The sequence below is a fragment of the Myotis nattereri genome (genome assembly GCF_964212035.1).
Source record: "Myotis nattereri genome assembly, chromosome: 8".
NCBI lineage: Eukaryota > Metazoa > Chordata > Mammalia > Chiroptera > Vespertilionidae > Myotis > Myotis nattereri.
Genome location: NC_138083.1, coordinates 19223980 through 19241238, shown reverse-complemented (window position 1 = coordinate 19241238; position 17259 = coordinate 19223980). Strand labels below are relative to the sequence as shown.

General features: G+C 47.5%; 1 protein-coding gene across 3 annotated transcripts in view; it reads right to left on the bottom strand.

The window, feature by feature from the left end:
• BFSP1 (beaded filament structural protein 1) overlaps positions 1-17259 on the bottom strand; it is a 65557-nt gene that overhangs the window by 2711 nt on the left and 45587 nt on the right. For all 3 annotated transcript variants that reach the window (XM_081096974.1, XM_081096975.1, XM_081096973.1), the window contains 4 exons: positions 12981-13073; positions 8917-9024; positions 3022-3242; positions 632-717 (listed from right to left, as the gene is read on the bottom strand). In XM_081096974.1, the coding sequence (XP_080953100.1) occupies positions 632-717; positions 3022-3242; positions 8917-9024; positions 12981-13073 (508 nt within the window). The remainder of the gene's footprint in view (positions 1-631; positions 718-3021; positions 3243-8916; positions 9025-12980; positions 13074-17259) is intronic.

The following is a 17259-nucleotide window of genomic DNA, read 5'->3' as shown; positions in this document are numbered from 1 at the left end:
GGCGTTTGGCGACTGGGACCTGCTGCCCCTTCCAACAGTGTTCTGACCCCAGAACCCCATTTCCACAAACCCCTCTAAGCTGTCCTAGACACGGGGATTTGAAGGGGATGCGACGTTACCATCTTCTCTTCTCCCAAAACTCTGTTTGCTTGTCCAGGACGGGGGAGGGTTAGCTGAGAGGTGACCTCTCACCGGTGCAAGAAACCTTCCCCAAAGGACCGAATGTTGAAGGCAGAAGCCATGCTTGCCAGCCAATCTACTTCTTCTCAGTTGTGAAGATAAGAAAAAATGAGCAATAATTGAGCATGTTCTCTGCTCCAGACACTTTTGTATAGAATAGTTCATTTAATTAGGGGGGGGGTGCAATTCAATACTCAGAATATTGAATTGTATCCCCCCATTAAATATGTCTCCAAAGTGGTCTATCCCCCAGTCTGATTTTTCTCCTGTGACCTTTCTGGCTCAGTCCCTTAGCATCTGTGGGAGTGCATCAGAGACCTCCCCTAAAAGAGTTTAATTTCCTGATAGATTGCAAAGAAGTGTGAATGTTAAGTTCAACAATACAGCCACTTAATTTTTTCCATTTTTTTGAGGGCAGAAAACAGCAGAAGTCAGGGTTGGGGAGCATTACCTTTCCTGCTGGGTCGAGGGCTGAGAGAGGCTCCATGGCCCGTGGGGAATAGAGTGACAGGCACTTCAAAGAGGGTGGAGCTCAGCCTGGCAGAAAGACCAGAAAGAGGTAGTCACCATCTCTAATTCATCAAGCCACACAGATGGTCAGGGGGTAAAAATGACCCACTAATTATGAGCAAAAACAACAAAAGCGTTCCCTAGACCAAACTTCTCACGAACCTCATAAACATTGGCACACTGGATGAGAATGTAAAGGAAATAATCATTGCTTTGAGCTCAAGTCACAAACTGTGAAACACACAGAAGCACTGTAAAGAGGGAATTGCTTATAATCTCACAATGCCACTACTATGTTGAACTGGGGATTTTTTTGTTGTTTTGGGGGTTTTTTGTTAATATATTTTTATTGATTTGAGAGAGGAAGAAAGAGGGAGAGATAGAAACACCAATGATGAGAGAGAATCGTTGATTGGCTGCCTCCTGCATGCCTCACACTGGGGATCGAGCCCACAATCCAGGCACGTGCCCTGTCAGGAAATCGAACCATGATGTCCTGCTTCATAAGTCGATGCTCAATCACTGAGCCATGCCAGCTGGGAAGTTGTTGTTTTGTTTTTTAATAAAACAATGCCCGTCCCAGGCTGAAGTATTTAGGGTAACCAGGGCTTAATATCTCCAATTTGTTATTTTTAAAATAATATGAAATACATATATATATATATATATATATATATATATATATATATATATATATAAAGAGAGAGAGAGAGAGAGAGAGAGAGAGAGAGAGAGAGAGAGGGAAAGCAGTTGAGACAAAACATAACCAACTGGTGAATCCGCGTAAAAAGCACTCGGGAGTTGCTTGTTCAATGCTTATAACATTTCTATCAATTTGAAATTAGTATATTAAGACTGATTTTCATAAATATGTGCATAAAATGTTCACTGTGACATGAATATAATTTGGAATTATGCATGATACATTGACCGTAACAAGAGGAAAAAATCTTACTTTCCCTGTTAAACACTCAAGTAATTGCTGCTAAGACAGAGCACCCAGAGAAAAGAAAGAACTGCTCTTTGTGGGATACTTCTGGGTGCTTCTATTTTAATTCAATCTAAACCTCAAATAGCAGCAAGAATGAATCAAAGAATCACAACTAAATAGAGAATTGGAATCCTTATATGAAGCAGTGGTCTCCAATCTGCTTTCTGATGATACAATTTGATATGAATATCCATACAGCCATAGATGTAGATCTAGCTTGTAGATAAAGATACAGATAACATAGATGTAGGGGTAAGTTAGGAGTGGGTAGAGATGATATTGATGTAGTTGTAAGTGTAAGTATAGATGAATATAATGTATATAATATAGATATAGATATGGATATAGATGATATACCAGTAAATGTAGACGTAGGTGTAGGTATAAGTATAGACTTAGATGGTGTGATTGTAGACAATATAGATGATACAGGTAATACAGATGTAGATAATGTAGTGTGTAGTTGTAGATAAAATAAATGTAGGTATAAGTATAGATGATATATACTATATATAGATTGTGCACATGTAAGTTTAAGTGTAGGCATAGATATAGATGATATAGGTAGAGATGTAGATGATGTAGGTAATGTAGATGTAGGCGTAGATGTGCACATACTTGTAGATGGTGTAGATACAGATGTAAATGTAGATGTAGGTTTAAGTGTGGACATAGATGATGTAGAATAGAAGATGTAGATTTAGCTCTAGGTAAAGGTGTAGATGTAGATGAGATAGAGACTGAGATTTATTTCCCAGCTTGAAGTGAGTGGCGTTCAAGTCACAGCTCCATTACAAACAAGACCAGCTAGCATATTGATGGCCACCTTACAGACCCAACCAGGTGGTACAAATCATGCTGGCAGTAGCAGTAATAACACCAACAGCTCGAAGTACTTGTGGTACCAGGCACTGTGCTAGGAACCTCACCTGCAGCATCTCCTTAAATACTCCTGATCATTCCACCTGCTAAGACAGTTATGTCCCCAGAGGCCCGTGGAGCAAATAGTAGCCTTCTCCATGAGGCCTTTTCTGACTGCCCAACTCAAAATTTGAAGCATTCCCACCATCAGCCTCATCTCCGTTCCCCTCTCCCCTGCTATAATCTTCTCCACAGCACTTGTCAGAGGTCATCCTCCCTCTGTTACACAGTCATTCATCATCTGCCACCCCCACTAGGATTCAAGGCCCTTGAGATCATGGATTTCTGTGTTTCACTCCCTGCCACCTGCCCACTGCCTAGAGCTGGCACACAGAATGCACTCAACAAGGACCTGTGGAATGAGTGAGTGAGCAGCATGGAGAGAGAGGCTCTCCCTCGCTGTCCCTCTGTGGCCGCACCTGCTGCCTTCGTTCTCAATGATCCGATGATAGCGGTGCAGCTCGTTCTTCAGGGTTTGCTGGGCGACCACCAGCTGCCGGCAGTCATAGGAAGACTTCTCCAGGCTCCTCTCAGCCTCTTCAATCTCCTTCCGCAGGGTCTCAATCTGTTCACTATAAAGCTGAATCTCGTCATCGTAACACTCGTGGGCGTCTTTAATAGCTTGTTCCAGGGTCGCCGTCTGTGGGCAAAGACACAGTTGTAAGGAAACCCGTCCCATCCTCTCCCTTAAGACCCAGACTTGACAGGGAAAATCTGGACTCGGCGTGTCAAGTTTTGTTTATTTCTCATCAGCGATGGAATCGTTTTGGAACCCTTAAGCCCAAGAGGAATGTGGAAACTGAGCTCCCTCTCCTCAGACCTGCACAGCACCCACTGAGGTCAGCCCTCAACGTAGCCCCCCACCCCCCGAAGGCAGTCTGAAGATGACAACCTCAGGAAATAAGAAGACTGCTGCCCATGGAATAAAATGTACAACTCAAATAAAGTATAATCTTCATACTTTAACGCGTTGGCATAAACCTGACAGCCAAAAAATAAGTAAAAGAACAGATACTAAACAGATAAGATGCCAATTTTACTGAAATAATTTAGGGGGGAGAGTGTTTCCTTGCTCTTATTTAATCACCAAGGATGCTTTAACTTTCCCCTGATTATATGTTTTGGTAGCCAAAATGTGTGTGCGTGTGTGCACGTGTGTTTGCACGTGTGTGCACATTCGTGTCTACAGAAAATAACTTCAGGGAAATACTATTTACATATTAATTCAAGGGAAGTCAAAATTAAGGTGGGAAAATAGAAAAAGTGGCCTTATATTCACTTTTAGAGCTTCTGACAACACACAAAGAGCCATTTACAAAACCAGAAACAGATTCAGTGGTTGCCAGCGGCAAGCGGGAGGTGGGGAAGGGGTTGGCCACAGCTGAGGGAATTTTGGGTGAGGGAACTGTCCCAAATCTTGATTGTGGTTGGGTTACTGCATACACTTGTCAAACAGGCATAAGGTGCACTGAAGATGGTGACACTATATGTAAAGATCACCTCAGCTTAAAAAATTAGGAGACCCTTGGAAACGTGATCCCTCACTGGACACTTAGTGATATTATAGTATTATTATTACTTTTAAAGGTGGGTTAATGGTCTTGCATTCTATAAAAATAACCTCCACCTGCTGAACATGTATGTTGAGATATTGCTGGGTAAGATGACATGGTGTTGGGACTGCTTCAGAATTCCACCAGGGGGCATGGGCGGGAGGATGGAGATCTGGGGTCCTGAGACTGTCCTCTCACTTTTATCTGTTTGAAGTGTTCAGAACAAAGAGTAAAAGAAAAGCCTGTGTATGAAGAGACCTATCGCCCCCTTTGGGTAGGGGTTCCCCAGCCTGGAGTGAGAGAGTAATGACTGTGTTGGTGAGTTCTAATGTGGATCAACTCATCAGCCTCACAACCTTAGGCTGTTGTTATTCCCACTTTACAGATGAGGAAACTGAGGCACACAGGCAGTGACTTGCCCACAGATACCACAGCAGGATTCAGACCCACCTGTGCAGGCTGAGACACTTTCAGAAACTAAGGACCCTGCTGCCTCAGCCTCCTCCCAGCTGTAGACGAACAGTGTGCACGCTCATGCGCGCGCATACACACACACACACACACACACACACACACACACACACACACTCCCAGGCCCAGGGAAAACTCCCCATTCCCACAGATGGACAGGCAAGTATCAGCCTACTCTTACAGAAGACACAAGACACAGGGGACTCGGTGTGAGCCCCATCAGCCGCCCCCCCACCCCACCCCAAGTGTGTTCTCACTAGGGAAATGTCATCTGTAATCTTTGGACCGCCAGGGCAAGCATGATCTTTCTTATATCTCATGAGTTGGTGGGTGGTTGGTGGCTGTCCTGTGGTAGAGTCTGTGGGAGGACCACCTACCTGCCCAGGGCAGGAGGCTCCATGGATGAGTCGCAACCTATGACTGGCACTGGTGCTCCACGTGGTGCTGCCTGAGAAACCAAGATTCCAAAGTCCAGTGAAATGCTAACCAGGTTTATAAAACTGGACTTATATCCACATCTATGTGGCCCTTACAGCTCAATCATTTAAACTATTCATCAAAGGAGGGGTGTCCAGGAAAAATAATAAGAGGCCCACCTTCACCAGCTCCAAGGAGGCTCACGCGATGTCTCTGGGTGAGCTACCTCAGCACAGGCGTAGGGCGCTGTCCAGCACCAGCCTGGCTGTCGGAGAACTAGACACAGACCCTCCGTCTAGGAGCCCACAGTTCCGTGGGGAAGGCAGCCCGGTCACAAAGACATGCCCTGGGCACCACGGAGCACACAGAGAGGCCCTCTGGTGCTAACGGGTGTCAGAGAAGGCTTCCAGGGGCTAGTGGGATAGGTCCTGAAGAGAAAAAGGGACTTCCAGAAAGAGAAGTGATGAGCAAAGGGGCAGGTGTCAGGAGCCACAGGACCACAGGAGAAGAGAGAGCAGCCCACAGCCAGTCCAGGGCTTCTTGGAGAAAAGCAGCCAAGTGGACAGTGGAGAGAGGCAGGCGGAAGGTGTGTGCCATGCGGCTACTTGAACTTCCTGAGCTTGGCAGTAAAGGTTGAATGAAAGAGTAAGTGTTCAAGCACAGCTGTGGGCTTGCCTTTGCACAGCAGGGGTAGATAGGGACCCAGGACAGTGCCCCACAGTGAACCCCATCTGAAGGGTGACCTCCTGCTTCAGTCCTCTTAGCCCCCTAGACTCCTTTGGATCCAAGGTCTTTTTTAAAAAAGGAAATGGCCTTGGCCAGGTGGCTCAGTTAGGTGGAGCATCATCCCATGCACCAAAAGGTTGCGGGTTCAATTCCTGGGCAGGGCACGTACAGGGTGCAACTGACAGATGTTTCTCTCTCTTCCTTCCTCTATCTCTCTTTCTTTCTCTCCCTTCCTTTCTCTAAAAATCAATAAAATCATATCCTTGGTAAAGATTTTTAAAAAAAGAAAAGAAAAGAAACAAGAAATCAAGTCTTTCACTGACTACACAGTCTTACCCAAACCTACCACCAGGTGGTGCTAAGTGACTTCGATGAGAATATCATAATTGTTGGTAGCTTTACACTTTCCAATACACTTTTTCACTTTCCTGTCACAGAAATTCTAAGTCAACGCAATTTAGGCAACCCCCTAAGAAGTGCCACCCCCAAAGGGATGGGTGCTGTGTCTCTCATCCTGTGGACTAGTGTCCTGGAACTTGAGCCTGTGAAAACACCTGGAGGGCCTGTCGGAACAAAGCTTGCTGATTCGGTAGGTCCGGGATGGGTCCATGAGTGTGCAGGTCTGTCAAGTTCCCAGGTGCTGCTGATGCTGCTGGTTCAGAGACCTTCCCTGTAGGCCCCTGCTACGGAGGGTTCTGGAAGCATCAGATGTCCTAAACACGGGCAGAACCAGCTGCCACAGCCCTGCCCAGCTGGAGCCCTCAGGTCACAAGGAGCTCTTCCTCCTCTATCCCCCACCAAGTCCCACAGTCATAGCTGGCCTCAGTTTAGCTACTACTTTGTGCAGCCACTAAAACCTTTTAAAATCAGCAAAAAGCCAACCATCAACACCTCCTGAATAAGGCTGTGGAGGACCCGAGCCAGGCACTCAGGTGGACCAAATGTAGAACATTCTGACCCAACTTGGTACCCATCTTATCCCAGTGTGGTTCCTAGACTGGCAGCAGCACCTGGGAACCTAGAAATGCAAATTCTTGGGCCATACCTACTGAGTCAGAAACTCTTGGGTAGGCCCAGCCACATCTGTATTTTAATTCAAGCTAACTAAGCAAAATTCCAGTCCCCGTGGCCTTTGCCCCTTGGTGTTACACTCATGAATGTGTTCGTTACATGTTGACAGGGACTTTGCAGATATAATTAAGGTTCTTAATCAGTTGACCTTAAAAAATACAAAGATTATTCTAGTTATTTCTAATCACGTGAGACCTTAAAAGCAGACGTCAGAATAAGATGCACAAGAAAAGATTCACAGCACCATGGCTGGCTTTGAACGTGGAGGGGGCCACAACCAAGGAATGCGGGTGGCCTCTAGAACAGTGATGGCGAACCTTTTGAGCTCGGCGTGTCAGCATTTTGAAAAACCCTAACTTAACTCTGGTGCCGTGTCACATATAGAAATTGTTTGATATTTGCAACCATAGTAAAACAAAGACTTATATTTTTGATATTTATTTTATATATTTAAATGCCATTTAACAAAGAAAAATCAACCCAAAAAAATGAGTTCGCCTGTCACCTCTGACACGCGTGTCATAGGTTCGCCATCACTGTTCTAGAACAACTTCTAGCCAATAGCCAGCAAAGAAACAGGGTCCTCGGGCCCACAGGCACACAGAATTGAATTCTGCCAACACCTAGATTGACACTGGAAGCAATTCTCCCCCGGAGCCTCCAGATGAGGGTACCCAGGCAGGCCAACATCTTTATTTCAGCCTGTGAGACCCAGAACCAGCCTGCCCAGACTTCTGACCTCCAGGACTGTGAGATAAAGGAGTGCTGTTTGAGCCCCTGCATCTGTGGTAATTCATTGTGGCAGAAAGAGAAGACTAACACAGCTTGTTTCATCAGACTTACTACTATAGTTTGTTACAGTAGTCGCCCCCTGATCCGAGGGGGATATGACCCAGGACCCCTAGTGGATGCCTGAAACCGAAGATAGTACCGAACTTTCACCTTTTTCCAGTGAAAGGAAGCACTTTACAGCTTCTCTTTGGCATATACGAATTGCCAGCATCACTACTCTTGTGCTTTGGGGCCATTATTAAGTAAAAGAATGGTTACTTGAACACTGTGATACCACAACAGTGGATCTGATAACCCCAGATGACTACTAGATGACTAACAGGCAGAAAACTTATATAGTGTGGAGACGCTGGACAAGGGGATGATTCACACCCTGGGTGGGAGGGAGAGGGACGGCACAGGATTTCCTCATACTACTCAGAACAGCACTCAATTTAAAACTAACGGGTTGTTGATTTTTGGAATTTTCCATTTAATATTTTCAGACCACAGTTGACCGTAGATAACTGAAATCATGGAAAGTGAAACCACAGATAAGGGAGACTAGTGTATATAATATAAACACACATATTATTATATAGGATATGCTTTGGTAATATTTTGATAATTGTTTCAATATCATTGGTTTCCTCTTCATTATATGTACTTTATTGTATGTATATATAGCTAACATTTTTCTGAGGGGGCGGGGGGGTCCATGGGCTTTTATTATATAGGATACACACACTTCTATATATACATATATATGTACATACTACAGAAATGTACACACACACACACACACACACACACACACACACACCTGCCGTCTATCCTCTCAGGGCCTCAGAGGAAGCCAAACACCACCAAGTTACCAAAGCGTGTACCATGGAAACAGGATGGAGTTTTTCTGTTGAGTTTAGTTTTCAAAATAAGATTTAGCCCCCAAAAGTGGGGGTGGAATTGAGAGTTTTCCACTAAGAAATTCTAAGCAGGGCAAATACTCTTTCCCACGTTTGTAATCCAAAGGAGCAATCTGCAGTCATGAGGAGAGAAACAGGAAGCACAGATTTGAGGAAGGGTAGAATAAAAATCCCAACATGTGTCCATTTCTTCTTATTTTAAAAAACAATTTAAGTTTAAACTAGGCAACCCCGGGCACATAGGCGTGTTGAGTTTGTGAGACTCACTGAACTGGATACGTGTGCACTCCTCTGACACTGAATAAACGTGTTGTTAACCCTGGTTCACACAGGTGGCTGAATGCCCCACAGGAAGCAGCAGACAAGAGGACGCAGGGCCTACCTGGGCCTGCAGCTCGGCTCTCTGCACCTGCAGGAGAGACAGGACCTCCCGGCCCTCCTCCAGCTGACTCTGAAGGGCTGTCGCCTCTCGTTCCATCAGGAGCTTCTCCTGCACAAAGAAGGCCAGACTCAGCACTCACACATGCTTGGGGTACCAAGGAATCCAAAAAGGAAAGGGACAAGGAAGGCATGGGGCCCCGTTATGTTCTGCATGTTTGTCCCCCCTCTTACAAATCCGTATGCTGAAGCCCTAACTCCCCATGGGATGGCATCTGGAGGTGGGACCTTTGGGAAGTCATTATTTAAATGAGGTTATGAAGGTGGGGCCCCCAGGATGGAATTAGTGTCCTTATAAGAAGACACCAGAGCTCGCCCTCTCTTTGTGCCGCATCCTAAAAAGACAATGTGAGGACACGCAGGAGCATGACATATGCAAGCCAGAAAGTGGGTTTGCACCAGGAACCAACCCTGCCAGCACCATGATCTTGGACTTGAAGCCTCCAGGACTGTGAAAAATACATGCCTGTGGTTTGAGGCATCCAGTCTGTCTCCAACATCTGAGCCATTAATGCTGTGAGGGCAAGTAAAGTGCAGAGACAGTGTCGGGAGACCTGCACTTTAGAGCCGGTTGTGCCACAAACTAGATAAGAGATTCTGGACAAGGCCTCTTCCCTTCTGTCTAAAGGAAAACTTGGAAGGCACTTTCTCATTGGGTTCTACTCTCTGTGTCTGTGCAGGCAGCCGGGTCAGACCCCTGAGCCATCAACTCTGCTAAGACATCGCTGCTTCACAAAGCAGAGATCAAGGGCACAAGGGAAGCCAGGGACATGGTGAGGCAGTTGCACCACCTATCAGTGCTCCATGGAACGTCCTGGAGATCTCGCAACCTCTCCACTCTCTTCAGAACAGGCACCCGTTTCCAACACGCCTCTCCACTGTGTATTGGAAAACATCCAAATCGCTTCACGAGAGCCTGGCTGGTCAAGAGCAGTGTCTTCTGACGCAGGGCATGTGGCCTCACAGCCAGGCAAAATCAGAAACAAGCATTTTCCCAGTGCACTCGTGTTCAAGGCCACAGGCTTAAGGCGGCCCCCTGCTCTCCAACACCCTGCAAAGTGGCTGGAGCAACCACACAGGCAGAGACAGCTAGAGCAAGATAGACATGCTTAAAGGGAGGAAGTGAGAATGTGGCCCTGTGGCCTGACCCCACGGGGAAGGCAGGACTTGAGATGTAACTGCACAAGAACCTTCCCCCGGTGTGCAGTTCTGTGTTTCTGGGTGCATGAAGGAATGCATGCTCTCAGTGGCTCTCAGTTTGTCTCTGTCCTCTTTGTTTCTCTGTGTCTCAGTCCCCACCTCTCCACCTCAAAGATGCAGACAAGAGGGTGGCTGGGAGCAGAAGGGACCACGTGCCCATGTGTACCAGGAAATGGAGGATATATACCACACTGCGAACTCTAGACCTGCAGCCTCGGGATGGAGAGACTGCCTCCCTCCAGCACCCTGCCCGCTTGTCTGGCTCCACCTTCCTCATCTCACATCCCTCCCCACACCTGCCTACAGGGTGCCACTCACATAGTTGGCCCTTGGATACTTATTAAAGAGGAAGGAAGACAGCCCTGCAGCTGTCACTGGTAGCTGGCACTAACCGTCAGGCCATGATGCTCCCTACCATCCTATATAAAAAAAGCCTAATATGCTAAGTGTCCAGTCGCCCATTCAACCAATCAAAGCGTAATATTCTAATGATATGCTAAGGCAGAGGTTCTTAACCTGTGGGTCGCGACCCCTTTGGGGGTCGAACGACCCTTTCACAGAGGTCGCCTAAGACCATCGGAAAACACATATATAATTACATATTGTTTTTGTGATTAATCACTATGCTTTAATTATGTTCAATTTGTAACAATGAAATTGGGGGTCACCACAACATGACGAACTATATTAAAGGGTCGCGGCATTAGGAAGGTTGAGAACCACTGTGCTAAGGCCACTCAACCGCTCACTATGACGTGCACTGACCACCAGGGGGCAGACGCTCCAACCAGTAGGTTAGCTTGCTGCTGGGGTCCGGCCGATTGGGACTGAGACAAGCTGGACATCCCTTGGAGCCCTCCCGCGGTCTCTCCCCAGCTGGCCAACCTCCTGCATCCCTCCCAGGCCCCAATCATGCACCAGTGGGGTCCCTCAGTGGATGTCGGAGAGCCTGCGCCCTCTCGAAATCTGGGGCCCCTCAGGGGATGTCGGGGAGCCGGGTTCAGCCCAATCCCGCAGGCCAGGCCAAGGGACCCCACTGGTGCACAAATTTGTGCATTGGGCCTCTAGTAAACTTATAAGCAATGCCACTCCCATTATCTAAAGATGTCACTCTGGGACCAGGGGGGAACCAGACAGAAACAAGACCCTCTGAAACTGTGCCTAAGCTCAGACCAAAAGACCTCTGTGCAACCATCCACTCTCCCTGATAACACAAGTGATGCTGCTGAATTGCCAGGTACAGCTTTAGCCACACTCTATTTCTCGGCCCCCTTGAGAGAAATGATCAAGCTACTCAGCCATAGGACCAGCCCCTTATGAGAGCACCAGCCCAGAGCAGGGCCCTGCCTACCTGACCCTCCCCCACAGATACCCTGCAAGTCTCCACCGTGTACACCCTCCCTTCCTGCAGTGAAAAATGAACTCAGCTTTATGTGACTACAGGTGTGAACCCAGTGGCCTCTGGTGAGAGGGCACTGATATGCTGCTTACTGACATGTTAACCAGCTGACCTGTGTTCCTGTAATTAGCACTGCTAATGACACCCTCATTTGAGCAAATGTGGCAGACATGTTGTTTAAGACATTAACAAGAATCAATGAAACAAACCTGAAAGTGACCGTTTAACTCATCTGTAGAGCTTTTAAGCTAAGATTAGTAAAGAATGTGGTATCTGTGTTTCTCCATCTTTAACATGCACATGGATCCCTGGAGATCTTGCTAAAATGGAGATTTTTATGCAAATTCTGCATTTCTAACAAGTTCCTGGCGATGCTAATGATCCACTAATGATCACTGATGCTCTCAAAGTAAGTCCAGACAGTCTCTATAATCTTACAACTCAGAAGAATTCTGTTACAGGGAAAAGATGATATGATTTTAAAAGCATGCTACGGCCCAGCCGGTGTGGCTCAGCGGTTGAGCATTGACCTATGAACCAGAAGGTTACGGTTTGATTCTCAGTCAGGGCACATGCCCAGGTTTCAAGCTCGATCCTCCAGTGTGGGGTGTGCAGGAGGCAGCTAGAGAGTTAAGTGGAGAAGGAATGTGGAATATTATTGGGAATAATGTTTTACATCCAAATCCCCATTTTTTAAATGTCATCTTCATTCATTTCTATCCTTTCCTAATAGTTTTTAAGCCACTAACTTGCAGAGCCGTATCTTGAAAATATAGTCACTAATTACCTGAGTCTCTCTGTATTCAAATTTTATTGTCAAATTCGTATGAGGAATAAGAAAACCCAATCTAAAAATGAGCAAAAGATTTGAGTAGATATTTCAACAAAGAAAATGTACAGATGGCAAATAAGGACTTGAAAAAATGTTCACCGTCATTAGTCCTTAGGTGAGGCAGGTAGAACCACAGTGACATGCATAACATTCCTATTTGAAGAGCAACAAACAAAAGCAAATAAACACCTGACATGCCCAGTGCAGCCAAGACCCAAAGCAACACAAACTCCCAAACACTGCCGGTGAGGGCATTGGACACAGTCTGCCAGTTTCTATAAACTATACCAGGAAGAACAGCCCATGATTTTCAAGAGAAAACTCCTAAGAAAACGGTCAGGGAAACATTTATATCCTCAGATGTCTAAAGAGTAGCGTTCACAGTCTGAGAAGGAGAACAAGAGTAAACTTCACATGTGAACACAAAGCCGAGTGGGGAGGAGCTAACCCACCGCAGCTCCGCGCAGTCTGTCCGCCTGACACCTTTCCCCTCTCCGGGGCGGTGTGAGCTAGGCCCAAGGTGCTGTAACAAGGACCTCCAGATGCGCTTTCCTGCAGCCTGGGCCCCAGCTCTTACCTCCCTCGTCCCATCAGTAATGGCGGTTGCTTGAGGGGTGGTTTGGATGATCTGCTGCAGGAGGCTAGTGTAGGTCTGAATTTCCAGAAGATTCTGTCAGAGGAAAGACAACATTCTCATTAAAACCTGAGCTGCCCGAGTTTCTCCCTCCAGGACCAGGTGACCCCGGGATGAAGGCTTCCTCATAGTCCACTGTCACAAAGAGCACAGGCCACGATCTTCACATCTCCAATCTTCACAGGATCAACGGGCCGATGGATAACAGGCTCGGTTTGCTTCATTCCCCATCAGCTACGTGCATGCTTTGCTGCTGTCTTCACAGGGCCCTGCAGACAGGGCTAAGGGGGGAAGCAGAGGAGGACCAAGCCCCAGAGGGTACAAAGGGCCCTTTCTTTTTTTTTTTTTAATATATTTTATTGATTTTTTAAAGAGAGGAAGGGAGAGGGATAGAGAGTTAGAAACATCGATGGGAGAGAAACATCGATCAGCTGCCTCCTGTACATTCCCTACTGGAGATGTGCCCGCAACCAAGGTACATGCCCTTGACCGGAATCAAACCCGTGACCTTTCAGTCCGCAGGCCGACGCTCTATCCACTGAGCCAAACCGATGACAGCCAAAGGGCCCTTTCTGACCCCAGAGCCGGGCACTGCTTCAAAGGACAGAATTTGGTCGTGGGTTCCAGACAAAATCACTTGCTAGCTGCTTGTGGCCGCGGGCAAGCTCTCAATAGCTCCTAAAACTCAGGCTCTTCTATAAAAGTGGGATCACAATCTGAAGAGCACTGTGCCCAGCTCTGTGCGTGAGGACTGATGACCCGTCTCACAGCTGTGCCCCCTCCAGGCAATGGTTATCTTGTCCAGGAAGTAGCTCAACTCCTCCCAATCCAGTCCCACCCAACCCAGGCCAGTGACTAGATGGCACAGGAGTAGGAAAAACCGGCCCTCTTACCTCAGGTGGGAACAGCCTAGTGGGGTGAGACTCATGACCCAGAACCCCCAACCCAGCGGTGGGATCAGACTGAGGCTCCAGCTGAACCGGGCCAGCCCAGTTCCCACCCCTATGCTCCTCTCCTCCCTCCCTTTCTCCTAGGTGCTCTCCAGCCAAATAGCAATCACACAAAAATCACCACCTTAGGCCCTGACCAGTTTGGCTCAGTGGATAGAGAGTCAGCCTGCGGACTGAAGGGTCCCGGGTTCGATTCCAGCCAAGGGCATGTACCTTGGTTGCAGGCACATCCCCAGTCAGGGGTATGCAAGAGGCAGCTGATCGATGTCTCTCTCTTGCTCATCGATGTTTCTAACTCTCTATCCCTCTCCCTTCCTCTCTGCAAAAATTCAATCAATATATATATTTTTTAAAATCACCACCTTAGACTCTGCTGACAGGGAACCTGACCTAAGACACTATCTTAAGAGGCTGTTGTTGGGGTCCAATGAGATAATGCACAGAGTGTCATAGTGTGAGCACTCACCATTATTATTATTATCATCATCATCATTATTATTACTGGAGGCCTGGTGCACAAAATTTGTGCACTCGGGGGTGTGTGTGTCGGGGGGTGCTCCCTCAGCCCAGCCTGCACCCTCTCACAGTCCGGGAGGCCTAGGGAATGTCTGACTGATGGAGTGGGCCTAAGCCATCAGTTGGGCATCCTTAGTGCTGCCACAGAGGCAGGAGAGACTGCCTCTGCCACTGCCGCTGCACTCTCCAGCCATGAGCCCAGCTTCTGGCTGAGCAGTGCTCCCTCTGTGGGAGCGCACTGACCACCAAGGGGCAGGTCCTGCATTGAGCGTCCACCTCTGGTAGTCAGTGCATGTCATAGCGACTGGTCGTTCCGCCGTGGGGCCGAAACCAGCTCTCCAACATCCCCAACGGGTCCCAGATTGCGAGAGGGCACAGGCCAGGCAGAGGGACCCCACCAGTGCACAATTGGGGCCGGGGAGGGAAGAGATGTGGGAGGTTGGCCAGTCAGGGAGGGACCGTGGGAGGGCTCCAGGGCATATCCAGCCCGCCTCACTCAGTCCTGATCAACTGGACCCCGGCAGCATGCTAACCTACTGGTCAGAGCATATGCCCCCTGGTGGTCAGTGCACATCACAGTGAGCGGTTGAGCAGCCTTAGCATATCATTAGCATGTTACACCTTGATTGGTTGAACAGACAACCAGACACTTAGCATATTAGGCTTTTATTATACAGGATTATTGTAAATTGCCCTGAAGAATGTTTTGAGCTCCTTAGAAACTGCTCCCAGGTACTGCTCCCAGGATTCCAGAAAAGTACAGCAGAGTCAGGAGGGCAGGAGAGGAGGAGAAACCAGGCTAGGCCTGATGGAAAGTTGGAGGAAGCCAACGGGAGGGAACATCCCTTCAGTGCACAGCAACAGGACTGCCTTTGTGCTGAAGCAGATACACACTGAGGCAGGAAGAGGATCGAATGCTTGCTGAGCACTGGCCAAGGTCCAGGTTACACCAGGTGCTTCACCTGCATTATCATGGAGCCTCAGTTTGGGTTTCCCCAGAAGAAGACTATTATACATTGAATGCTGTGTCCCTCCCAATTCACAGGTGGAAGTCCTCACCCCCAGTAAGATGGTATCTGGAGGCTGGGCCTTTGAGAAATAATTAGATTTAGATGTGGTCATAAGGGTGGGGCTCTGGGGTGGGATTGGTGCCCTCTTAAGAAGAGGCATGAGAGCTGGTTCTCTCTTTCTCTCTCTCTTCAAGCACATGCTCCTGGGAAGGGCCAGGTGAGCACACAGGGAGAAGACAGGAAGAGGGCCCTCACCAGAATCTTACCAGGCTGGCCCCCTAATCTTGGTGTCCCAGCCTCCAGAACTGTGCGAAATAAATTTCTGTTGCTTATAAGACACTCGATCTGTGGTATTTTTTTATAGCAACTCAAGCTGACATCAACAGATCCTAAAAAAACGGTCTTAGTCCAGCCCCACCAGCGTGGCCCAGTGGTTGAGAATTGACCGATGAACCAGGAGGTTATGGTTTGATTCCCAGTCAGGGCACATGCCCAGGTTTCACGCTCGATCCCCCAATGTGGGATGTGCAGGAGGCAGCTGATGAATGATTCTCTCTCATCATTGAAGATTCTATCTCTCCCACTCCCTTTCTCTCTGAAATCAATAAAAATATATTTTTTAAAAAGAAAAGAAAACGGTCTGAGTGCAAATAGTTTACTTAGACAAGATGCCAGAAAATGTTAGTAGAGTGAGGAGGTGAGATAGGAAGGGCAAGGCAGCCCAAAAGGGGTGTTTTACCAGGTAAGTTACCACTGTGAGCACTGGGAGCTGAGGCCCAGTGGGGATCTCTGGAGGCTGGTGCAGAACAGCAGGTAAGAGATAGCTGGGGACATATCCAGCAACTCACATCCATCACTGGCTAAGGCTGCTCCAGGGCATTCATTTCCCAACACTTCCCATGATGTAGAGCAGCTCTTGCTGCCTGTAGAAAGTAGGGAGGCAGGGCTGCCGCTATTGCAGAGCTCACTGCAGAGGTCAGCCCACAGGGTCATGGCCAAAGGTCAGCTACACGGAGTTAACCACGCAGCCTTGTAGGAAGGAGAGTCCATCATTGTCATGTTTTTCTGTTTTGTTTTGTTTTTGTTGTTATTTGTCCTTACCCGAGGATATTTCTCCACTGACTTTTAGAGTGGAAGGGAGAGAAACATCGATATGAGAGAGATACACCAATTGGTTGCATCCCTCACTCACCCAGACCAGGTCCAGGAATCAAGCCTGTAACAGAGGTAGGGGCCCTTGACCAGAATCAAATCCGGGACCCTTCAGTCCTCAGACCGATGCTCTATCCACTGAACCAAATCCACTAGGGCTGTCATCTGCATTTTAAAGATAAAAAAGCTCAGAGAGGTTAGGCTACTTGTCCATGATCATACAGCTCCAGGATTTGATTTTTCCAGTTCATCAAGGCCCCCCCAAAGTCAAGCCTTTAAGAAGCTGCTGGGTTAGGGTTACATGAGAGGCCCCTGAATGCCTCTATTAATTGGCTCAGAAGAAGAGTTAAAACATATATATTGCATTTTCTGAGCTGAAACAATTTATAGGCTGTAGTTTATTCAAGACATATCTATGTAAAATCTCTCTGTGAACTGTAGTGTACTAGTTCCCAACACCCCACCCAACACACACACATACTTTTGCCTCCTCCTCTACACATGTCTGGCTCACTAAGAACTGTCTAGAAACCAACCCATCTCCCACTTGATTCTGGAGCAATGCACACAAAAGTAACCCAGTCTAGCAGTCTC